General features: G+C 37.9%; 1 protein-coding gene across 9 annotated transcripts in view; it reads left to right on the top strand.

Annotated features, from left to right (window-relative positions):
- KLF12 (Kruppel like factor 12) overlaps nucleotides 1–6,880 on the top strand; it is a 253,007-nt gene extending 246,127 nt beyond the window's left edge. For all 9 annotated transcript variants that reach the window (XM_044284575.1, XM_044284574.1, XM_044284572.1 and 6 more), the window contains one exon: nucleotides 3,659–6,880. In XM_044284575.1, the coding sequence (XP_044140510.1) occupies nucleotides 3,659–3,840 (182 nt within the window). In that variant the 3' untranslated portion in view covers nucleotides 3,841–6,880. The remainder of the gene's footprint in view (nucleotides 1–3,658) is intronic.
- Nucleotides 6,881–12,336: the final 5,456 nt, after the last annotated feature.

The raw sequence follows: 12,336 nt of genomic DNA, 5'->3' as shown, positions 1-12,336 counted from the left end.
CGCTGCCATGTGCCTCTACTCAACACAATCACCTTAGGCAAAGCACCATTATAACACTAATCCACTGGGATAAACAGTCTGGTCTTTATGCTTCCCATGGCGGTGCTTTGTGCCCGTCTCCATCCAGCCATCTGTGTTGGCTACATAACTCACACCTCAACTCACCTGTCATTGGCTGGGCACCTGGGGGTACTTAAGGCACATTTTCCTAGGAAGATGTGCCTGAGAAATAAGTTATCTATCTTGCTAGTTCCCTAAAAAGGTGTGCTGTTCTGTCTCTGATTTTTCGCTGCTTGACTTGTGTCTGATTACTGTATTGACCCTTTGCTGCCTGTGCCTGACTATGTTCTTTGTCCCTCGGTACTTGTCACAGGTGTGGCCCATGACGTGGGTCATCTGTCAACTACTCTGGGACAACTCTAGGAGGTAGGGGCCTGATGGCTCTCTGGAAAGAATTTGATACAATTGTAATCGATAGAAATGAGTCCCAGGCACAAAGTTTGTTCTTTCTAGTCATGGTTATGGTCGGCACTCTGCTCCCGGTCACACTGGCAGATGATCATATTAGGTAGAGAGATGCCTTTGTATTTCAGTGATAATTAGTGCCTGGGCATAGGGTATGGCAAAATTGTGCAGGAGCTCCTACTCTACTCTCTTCAGAGGTGGACTGAGAACTTAAAGTGGACCTGGAAAAAAACCTTGAAGTGGCCCCATCTTGTAGTCGGGTCCAAATTGACAAAAGGCAGGGCAAACAATACTGTAGTGCAGAACAATGTTCTGCCCCAGCAGAATCAAATATCACAGTGCAGAACAAAATACTACCTACATTAATTAATGCTGAGAGCATCAAAGTTTTATTACCTGGCTGGAGGCCAAAAGGACGGCTTGGGCAGCCCTGTGGCCATTAGCCCACCAGGAAGCTTCTCTGCAGTCCTGACCAGTTCGCCCATGGCTCTCTTACATTGCCAGCCCAGCCACGCCCCCCCCCCCCCCCCTTTACCTTAATTTACCTTCACATTTGCAATCTTCACTTTTGTTATTTCTCCATTTATAAAGGATAAAGGTCCAGTGTCTCCTAGAAACCTGGAGTTACTGCTCTCCATTTTGAGCCCATATAAAGCAGCTAAAACATTTCATTACATGTTCGAGAACTGTAATTTCTATTCTTCCTCATTAATTGCCAAAGTTCACTAATTATATGATAGTCTATTTTGACCTGCAGGTATTTCTGTACACTTCAGGACTGCATGTTTCTTCGGCATAGGCCCAAAGTTTAATTAACATTGTTTTTATGCTCTATAGTTATGTGACTCCCTGCCCAAGAGCCAAATCTTTGTGTGTGACTAGCTTTTACTACCTAGAACATCATTAAAACGTGTCAGTCATCTAAGATGTGTGACTTCTATAGAGCTACTTTGTTAGAAATATTATATTTTTCTGTTAACAGGCATGAGACGCTCAGCATTTTTTCCTGTTTTTTAATGAGTCCGTATACAAACTTGTGCCAGGGTAAAGTTGACTGTAATGTTTGAGTTGCTTGTTAGGCGTTTTAGAATGATTTTTAAAGTTGAGTTGTATACTTCCATGCTGGGACAGGTTTAAAAAAACAGTCCGTGTTTGCTTTCCTTTTATTACACAGTAACCGCACATATGTTAAACAAAGCTAATGTGTTTAATGCAACCGAAACCAAATCTTTATTGTAGAACAAGACGGTGGCTTTTTGCAAAGTTTTGAATAACCCTTTCCTCTTTTATTGGTTGCTATAAAAGCATCTGACAGACGGGATCTCATGCCTAATAAATTCAAGTACTTTTATAGACACCTTTCACATGGAAAAAATAGATTTTTAGTTGCGAGTTGCACTGTGTTTCAGTTTGAAATGGCCATTAGTTCCTTCATTTTCAGATAGTCTGTTTGCAACCTTTCAGACTTTTCTCATGTGGGTGTCTCACTCCCATTATACGGTATATACTGGATCTGTGTGTCCAAGATGCTGTTCTGTATGTGCTTTCCTCTCTATCTACTTACAGCTTGTCTGAGCTGCTCTTTTTAGATCATCTTCTCTCCCTTTATACAAACATCTGCCCTGTACAACCCACAGCTGCTATTACTAATGCTGAAAGGGAGGGAAGAGCAGAAAGGGAGAGTCATCAGAAACAGGAGCAGAGCTCTGACAGATTTAGGTCGAGTTCAGCAGCACCAGCAGCAGCTAGGTGAAGGATTTGCACACACTTTGCAGATGCAAAAAGTTAGGAAGACTATTTAGGAAGCTGCTTAATGTTTGCATTAAGGAAGCAAATAAATAAAAAATCTGTGCAAAGACATCCATAGCCTTTAAAGACTCTCATGCAATAAACGCAAAAGAAAAAAAATGAATGATGGTACATGAAGTAACAGTGCTGAATATTGTTGAAGGTGTTATCCTATTGTTTATGTATGGCAAGCAATAATGTATTTTCTGACGACATAACTGTGTGAGGGCCTAATAACTGATGACCAAAGCGAGCTTTGGATGCTACATCCAAAGTTGCTTTGTTCGAAACTTCAGATTAATACTGTACAGATATCAGTCTCTGTAAAGTATTTAAAAAGTATGGGCTCCGATGAGCCAAGGTTAGTTATTCACAAAGTTACCCGAGATTTAGTTGAATAACTTAGGCAGTTGATTTTTAAAACCACTTTAAAACTTTGAACCAAACTGTGCTTTGGTTTCGAGGTAACCGTTGGAACCGAAGCCGAGTTCATTTCCAAGTTTTAATGTGGTTTTCGATTTAAAAAATCAACTGCCTAAGTTATTCAATGAAGTCTTGTACGAATTTGCGAATAACTGACTTCAGCTCATCGGAGTTCATACATTTTAATACTGTACGGAGACAGATCTGGAATAAGTGGTGTAAAAATGCAAAAAGTAGCACATTTTAGCACAATCGAGTGCAAAAAGTCTCAAAAGTCCTATTTTTATGATTTTTTTTTTTTTACATTCTGGGGTGCGGGTGTGATAAATCAGGACCATTGTATTTTTTTCTCCTTGCAGGCTGTGAGCTCTCTTACTACCCCCTCCTGAGATCACAGCCAGCGGAAGGGGGAGCTGCTTTAAGCCTTCATATCTCAGGCTCTGTAGAAGACAGAGATATGCGCCTGGTTTTGTTTAAAAGCTGGCAATCTAAGAAGCCTTTAGAAATCTTCTTTCACTTTCAGCTGATGTCACTCCCGACCCAGTTTTTTAAGGCTGTTGTTGCTGATGTAGCGAAGATAAAGCTGTGATTCTGGTCCTGTTAAAGCTTAGAAACAAGAAGATTTATATTGGAAAGAGTTGCTAGATTTAATCTTTAACAAAAAACAAACGGGCTATGTGAACAGACAGACAGAGTTACAGGATGGATTAGTGCAAAATGTTATACTCTCTGCAAAGCTTTGATAATTTTTGGACATGTTAAAATGGTCTAATTAAAGAGTAAATAATTGTATTCCCCACTATATAAGTTTTAGGGGGAATAACAGAGCACATCATAGTATTATAGGAAAAAAATATCCAGAATTGCTAAACCAGCAGACAGTGTACAAGGTCCTCTTCAATGAAAGTGTTGACATGTTATATACTTGATATAAAGAATAAGGTGAATGCAAGTAACGTTCTTTTTTTATGTTTTTGAAAAGGTGAGAAACCTTACATGTGTACATGGGAAGGATGCACCTGGAAGTTTGCACGCTCAGATGAACTAACAAGGCATTACCGCAAACATACAGGAGTGAAGCCATTTAAATGTGCAGACTGTGATCGCAGTTTCTCTCGTTCGGATCACTTAGCGTTGCATCGACGGAGGCACATGCTGGTCTAGGTCATCTTTCAAACGTGCGGAAAAGCGGGTTCTTTTCTTATGAATCTATTCAGCTGGGCTGAATCCACCTACAGTGTTATGAAAGCAAGGATGCTCACAAGTGATCCAAAGTGAAGGAATATAACAGGAAGTGCCATGCTTCCCAAGTTTCTGAAATATCAAGTCCAAGCATGGAATCTCCAGTACATGTCCATACCTCAGACGCAGACAATTTCACACTGAGGACTCAGGCTCTTTTTATGGGCCATGACCTGCATCATTTTACACAGCATCTATTGTACATTTCCCTTATATATGGACTGATGTTTTTGAAAGATTCTCTCCTAATTTTCAAAAATGATGTATCATAGACTGTTTTGCAGATCATGAAAAACATTCAATTGATTGATACTTTGTTTTTTTCTCTTTTGGGAATTTTTTTTTGTAAAGTAACCATGAAATAGTGGACTATTGACTACAGGTACATGTATAGAATGGACTGACAGCAAGTTCCTTCATCAGAACATGGGATTTTGCAATAACTGCAATGGTAATGAGATATCCCTCTATCAAGCAAAGCGGACATAACAATATCCTACTCCTTCTTTGAGTATTCTGAATTATTTTTTTTATTCTCTTTCGTTGTTGTCTGTGAAAGTATATAGGCCGGTATCTTAAGTAAAGTACTGTTTGTGTTTGTGAATTGACTTGGCCTTGCCTAAAGCCTTCTTATATTTCCTTCACATTTATACATAAATATCCAAAACCATGCACAGGCTCTCAGTATTATTCTGTTTTAAAAAAAAAACACAATTTGAGGTATTATGGCAGAGTTTGGCCCCATCCAGAATAGGAATATGGGGGAAATCAGATAGCACAAACTGGAACAGTTGCACTTCTTGCTGCTAATTAGCAATAATGACTGTCTTATAAGGATTTACTATAGATCAAGTACTTAAACTGCATTTTTTACCACATCACAGGAGGCCTTTGTCTAAATATAGTATATTAGATATTAAAACCCTAACACAAGATTAAAAGGCTGCTTATGGTAAAGATTTGACAATTTCAAATGTGAATAAAATGTATAGATGCAACATTATCCCATGGAAGTCAGTCAGAATCTAGCCTTGAGATCAAATATATTTTGTCGTTCTGCATATCAGAATTTTTGTGTAAGATAAGGGAATATTCACCAGCTTTTACCTAGGGAGCAATGTGTTATTTGCTTCACAGTGCATCTCTATTATTCAGCAGTTTGCGCTGCGTCTGTAAGAAAGAAAGCAATATAGGATCTGAGTAAACTGATTCATAAAATGGTGATCAATGCCAGTATTAATTGCAAATAAATGCATGATCATATGCATTAAGGTCTGTTTTTAGTGTTATATAGCTATAGACTATTTAGTATCGGAAATGCCATATCATAAATTCTCTGTTTACCCCTAAATTGAAGATTGTAGCCTTATCCACTATTAAGCACACTCCTTGCTAATTCTAGTATTGTTTTAGTGTCAAGCAATATGGTTATGTTGGCATCAGTTGTTTGATCTATATTACTGACAACCACATAATAGCCCATGCAAGTACTGATGACCCTGTCAAGCTTTACTTACAGGTTTTGTATTGTAACATACAGCTAGCCTGTCCCGTTAAACACAGGAAGGGAAAGGGTTAAGATCCTAGATAAAATAATTGATGAAAAGTTTTAAGCATGTACGGTATATGTCGGTATATACAACTTGTTTTATAACTGATGGGATACATGTGTTTTAAAGTTTTTGTGTGATTTATTTTATTTTATTTTTTTTAACTTGTGTTCAGTGATGTTCCTGAGATGAAGTTTTGTGTTTTATGTTTTCCTGCCTCTTGATATTATCTGTAACTCAGAATAGCTAAAAGAAAAAAGAAAAAAAAAAAAAGATTTTACGAAAATATTTGCACACAGTGTATTACTAATCAGATATGAATTCTAACGAAGGCAAATATCTACAGGTGTAGCAGAGCTGAGCTTATCATTTGAAACCATGGGGACTATTAAGAAAACTTGGTGGCAGTACAAGCCACCTGAACGATCCTCTTTATTTGTGAGCTTGTTCAAAAATGTTGCAGGTACATGTGGTATAAACCTGTCATATCAGGTGAGAGGTAGCGTACTCTGTGGGTGCATCTATTTATTTATTGGATTACAACCGCAAAGTCAGGTTTCCTGGTGCAGTTTTGGAAGCCAAAACAAGGAATGACTTTAGAAAAGAGAAGTCGTATCTGTCCATTATACTTTCTCTCCTTATAACTCCCGATCCTGATCCACTCCTGATTTTGGCTTCCAAAACTGCATGAAGAAACCTGAATGTGTGATCCATACCCTTATGAGAATATTTTGCACCAAAAATACATAGCAGTTGTATTTTGCTCAAGCAAAGGTTCAGCTATATTTACCGTAGTTATTGGGACAGTTATTCAATACCTTTGGGTGTTAAAGCTATTGTAATACCCTATGTTCTGAATATCAGTGATTGATTTTCTGGTACTTATATGCCAGATTCTATCAATAACCTATCTGTGCAGGTGGAAAATTATATAAAATACAAAAAAATATTTAATAAATGTTCCCTCTTGTGTTAAATGATAAATTCAGCTCTTTTCTTCTGCATCAGTAGAAAGGAAGAATTAATACGCTCAATATCAGTTTCTCTCTATTGGGGCACGAAGAATACAAGACTTTGTATGAAAACTTTAGTATGAAATCTCGTATGTATTTACCTAATATTTAAAAAAAATAAAGCACAAGAGATGATTTTAGAAACTATAGGAAATGTTTTATGGGATATTGTTGAATATTGCTAAATGTTTGTGAAACACATTTTGTACTGTTTCTTAATTGCAAGACATCCACTTTAATAATAGTGACTCCTAAAGCATACCCAGTACACTGTATACGAAAGCCTGTGGTATATCCAGAATATGCAGTCTACAAGGTAGATTGTGAGATGGTTAATTATGTACAAATCATGACTGTGTTTATATTAAAAGGGAACAATCAAGTGTTTTCCCGAACAGAGTTCCCTTTTATCGTTACATTATTTTTGTTCCAGAAACCCCTTCCCTTATTAAAGTGCTCCTGGTCTTGTGCTTCCTCTTGTCAGTGTTGACATTGAGAATATTATGTAAATGCAAATCATGAGCCACATCAGTATCCAAATCCTGATCATAGGATCAGGAATGTTATCAGGGATAGTATAGTCTGTAACATCTCCATGCAGAAATAAAGTACTGACATGTATTTGCCATTTTAGTAGTATAGAAGCCTACATATTAATGGGGATACCCATCCTAGGATTGTATGACAAGTTGCAAGGAAATGCTAGAACATTCTAATTGGTGGGGGTCTGACCTCTGGCACCACCATCAATCTCAAGAACAAATTAATTGAAGTCCCATAGACATTTCTCTTGCACTCTGGCATTCCTACCGGATGTGCAGGAATTTTCCAGTTTCCTGTATAGTGGTGGTCTACGGACATTGCTGTAGAAAGGAGCCCCTTTATCCGGATCATTGACGTCCAGACAGGCAAACCTCAATGATCAGAAAGTGATGGCATATCCTAGCGATATGCTAGCCCTTCTAATGGTGGGAAAAACATTTTTAAGCTGCAGTACTGTTGTTAATTTTTTATTTTATTTTTTTTACCTACAAAGTCAACTAATTAACATGATATGTTATGTGCCGTAGGAGACATTTACAAATGTGAATATTGTGTATTTTATGTAGAAATTCTAATATCCCTGTGCAGTAAAACAATTCCAGATTTGGAAAGCGACCACATATGTTTGTGATAGAAGCCTTTTGACCAAAATGCCTGGCTATGGATTTTAGCCCACACAGGACAACTCCCAGTATAAATGAAGACTGGAACTGCAAATTGATATATAGTGTGTGGGTGGATTGTCTCTCGGAGGACAGCTAATATATACAATTTGCTAACAACTGAAAAAAATCAAAAAGCATTAACTTGCATATCTTGAGTAGCTGGAAATGAGATCAGAGTGTGCTTAGAGTTGAATTTTCGTGTAAAAGTGTGCTGCTGGTGGCCCTATCCCATGACATTGCTGGATTTGAAGTATTTTGATGTGAAAGCACAGATATGACCGATTTTATTAATAAAGGCACATTTTACAGTTAGCATATGGTACTGTGTGACAGGAATCAGTTTTATACTTATAGCTGTCTAGGATTAGCATGTATAACATAGAACCATTTTCTCATCCACTGTCATTAATGTAGGAGATCATTCCTTTGTACGTTGATATATATATTTTTATTGTGACCCCAGAATCAAATATTTGTCTACTTATAGCTTGTGTTCTACATAGCAATAAATGTTAAGAGGTACCAACAGAACACTGTACTGAGAGAACTTAAAGTACTCTTTTACCGTTAGTATGAATCATGCACACCACTGTATATGACACGCCTTAGGGTTTAAAACATATGTATTCATTCAGATACTGAATTAATCCCTGGCTATAGTGTCTATATTATTAACAATATTTGATTAGGACAAATATTATATCCACATGATATACCATAAATGTCCGATAGGTGCAGATCCTCACCACTGACCCCGATCTCAAGAATTGGACCCAGTCTTGTACTGCTATGGAGAGGTGCAGAATCGCTCTTTTCACTGCTATGGGACTTCTTAAAATAGCCAAGCACGCATACATTGCTATTTTCAGAAGTCCCATAACAGTGAATGAAGAGAATGGAGAGCCGACCATGAATAGGCAATGTGATAAAATGGAAAATTAACTAATACTGCTGCAATCCCCCACTGCTCCAGTGCTGCCATTCAGGTAGCCTATGCCAGTCCTGCAGCTGATCATTCACATGACTGCTGCAGTGATACCTGCAGGTATGGCATGGGACTGCTGAGGCCAGTAGTCTGACTGCCATGGTCATGTGAATAATATACAGAATTGAAGCGGTGGCACTGGAGTGGAGGGGGATTGAACTAGTGTTTATTCTCTCACATTGCCTACTCTAACCTGAGCTTTGAAAATCCCTGACAACCCTTTACTGTTTTGTAGCTGTAATTGTAATTTACAAGAATAATTCATACGGTTTAGCACTTTACATAATAAATGAATGCTCCCTCTTTAAAAAGTTTATAATGCCATCCAACAGATTTGCATTCCAACTCTTTTCTCCCACTTTTACCCAGTGATTATGTCTCCTGATTACCCTTTCATCAACTAACATGTCCAAACGAATCAAATCCAAACCGATTGTAGGTAACATTGGAAGATCCCCCACCGATGTTATTTGGCCACCCTAAATGGCTATTTCTATCTTAGACATTTAGGGTTTCTAATTTTATGGGAGTCATGGAAAAAGCCAAAAAGAACTGAGCTGTAACTAGCATAGCGAGAGCCATGCATGTGTGCAGCCACCTCTCCATTCACTCAGCAGGACAAGGGTGAATGGCCAGCAGGACAAGGGACATCTTGTAGCTAGGTATTTCTAGGATTAGTGGGGATCTTCTGCCTTGCTCATTGTTATTATGAACATATATGATTTTTAAATGCAAGAAATTCTAGGATTATGCTTTAGAAATTGGCTTGTCATTGGTAGTAGAAATATTATGACAGATATGATTTGTATGTCATCCGTTGCTCCCTTAAGTCATTGTTCTGAGTGTGTGGCAACAAACATTGAGTGGTCTATTTTAGCTGGTTTAGAGGCATTTCTCCATCAATGATTAGCTACCAGTCAAACCGGAATGCCCTGGTCTTACTGTTGAATGAAAACAGGTGATATATGTGTTGCTGGACTTCCAAAAAAAGTCACTCATGCTTACAAATTAAACTTTAAACTGGGTTGCTTTCTATTGTTATACGTGGCACACCCTAGCAAAAAATAAATATTACTTATAGTGACCTACAGTGATAGTAATACAGTTCTATATTAAGTCATGCACTGTGTACTTACGTATCTGTGGTTCCTAGATAAGCAAGCCTTCTACATTTCTTCATCTCCAGCCCTTAAAGAAGACCTGTCCCCACAAACTGCAGTACAATCTGCAGACAGCATGTTATAGCGCAAGAGGAGCAGAGCAGATTGATATAGTTTTATCTGGAAAGATTAAAAAAAACTATGATTTATACACTTTAATCTCTAAAGTCAGTTATCCATTGGGGCCATTTTATTAGTGACAGCGTTCTCTGTGTTAGTGTGTATGCATATCTGTCAGTCACTTGTATGGCAGTCCCTGTTTACAACTGAACTCAGAGCAGAGATATAAATGTGTAAATTACAAATTTCACTGACTATTTTACCACCAAAATTATATATCAATCTGCTCAGCTCTTTCTGCTCTATAACATGCTCACTGCATCTTGTCGGGGCAGGTACCCTTAAATTTTTTGTTAAGTATTACTTATGCCATTGTTCTAGAGCACTGATGGCTAACCTTGGCACTCCAGCTGTGGTGAAACTACGACTCCCCGCATGCTCCATTTATTTCTATAGAGTTCTGAGAGCAGCCAAGCAAGGGGGGCATCTTGGAAGTTGTAGTTTTACCACAGCTGGAGTGCCAAGGTTAGCCATCACTGTTCTAGAGCTTTCACTTCTTATTACAGTAGCTAGCAATAAAAAAAAAATTGAATTGTTGTGATAAAGGGGTTATTTCATACGCAACACTTATCCCCTACTCCTCTATCCCCTAGAGTAGGGGATATGCTTGTTGGGGCCTGACCACAAAATGAGGGGCTCCATGTTTCCCTGATTGAATGGAACAGCAGATAGCTGACTGCAGCAAGATATTCTCCCCTAGAGTCACTGCTCTTATAGGATTATACCTCCATAATACACCTTTGTACAGAATCTGACAGGAAGAACTCTGTATACCTCTAAATGATGTTAATGGCATGGGGATGTCCAGGAGGGCCCATAGAAGCCTACTGGGAGGTTGGACATAGATGCAATACAGCCATGGGCATCAGGCTTTGACTTGGAATCCTTAAAAAATAAATAGAAATCAGCTGTATATTTACCATACACACATAATATTGGCCAGTAGAGCTGTTTAAAAATTATTCTATTTTACAGATTGGAAAATGTTAAAATTAAAATCTATACAATCAAAAGCAAAATACAAATAATAGGGCTACAACAGATTAATAGAGCAAAAATCATCAAGACCAATAATGTATTAGTGTATTTTTATTTATTTTTTTGAAAAATGACTTTTTTAATGTGTACCACTGAAAATACAGTATACAACTACTTATCAACCATCTAACACTACATTTTAAAAGTGGATATGAATGAATTTCTGTAGAAAATTATTTCTTGACATGACAGTAAGCAAAGCACAAAATCAATTTAGCACAAACGACTTGTCCTATTTAAATAAGCACATTAGATTGCTTCGGATTGAACTACAGGTATGGGAGAATTAATTCAATAATTCTTATTTTATACTAATGAAAGTATTTGGCCTTTTTATTCCTTGTGAAATATTGAAAGAAGTGTTGTCCCATATTGTATACACACATATTAAGATATTGATGCAATAAACACCATAGGAATATTTACAACCAGTTTATGGACTTAAATTTGAAACTGTGATATGTATTTAGGACGTTGTAAATTTCAGTTGTCAGGCTATTGTGCATCATATGATCGTATGAGTGCAGGACAAAGGCGGCCCTATGCGCACAGTATCACAGTAATCTATGATGCTGTGCGCTCCCATGCGCACGATGTATGCAGCTCCGGGACACATGGCGCACTCACAGACCGTATGTCTCGGAGGGCATATGGTCATGTGCATGAGCCCTCACAGTTACATGAACCATAGTAGAAACTTTTGTCTGAAGGTGTAGAAAATGTCATGTTAGTTTGATAACCCTATTGTTAATAACTCTCCAGCAATCTCTAACTCTCTAGTAATCTCTAGGCATGTGTGACAGCTTGGTCTGGCAAAATAAGTGTAAGGCAGCAAGTATTGCATTTAGGAAGTAAATACTTAAGAAATTGAACAGGGATATTTGAATTAAAAAAATAAATCTTGCCTGCATACTACTTTTATTAGATAATTTCCCTATCTGTTGATGATCTGGATCTTTATCTGGTATTTTCTTTCAAGATAATGTTCTCTTGAGGTCATGTCCAGGAACCTTCTTCCCAGAAAAAAATGCTTATGCACTAGCATCTTCCTGTATAGTGATAACCTAGTCATTTCTCCCCTGCTTATGTCCTGATATACCCACTATCTTCTCTCTAGATTATCCCTTAACCCCTTTCCCCTGGCTGATTTAATGGTATTTTCACTCCAGGTCATATTCTGCTGCCTTAACTCTTAAGGGCGCAGTTTATCTGGCCAGCTATTGAGAGCTGTGTAAAGGATCACCTGACACATGTGCAAATGCTTGTTTTTTCAAGTAGCTGCATCTTTCTTGGGTGACGCCAAAAATTCTAATTTATCTGCAGCACATTATCTACATTGTAAAC

This window comes from Bufo gargarizans, chromosome 3 (assembly GCF_014858855.1).
Source record: "Bufo gargarizans isolate SCDJY-AF-19 chromosome 3, ASM1485885v1, whole genome shotgun sequence".
Classification (NCBI taxonomy): domain Eukaryota; kingdom Metazoa; phylum Chordata; class Amphibia; order Anura; family Bufonidae; genus Bufo; species Bufo gargarizans.
Note: the sequence above shows the minus strand (reverse complement) of the source record. Positions and strands in the feature narration are given on the sequence as shown.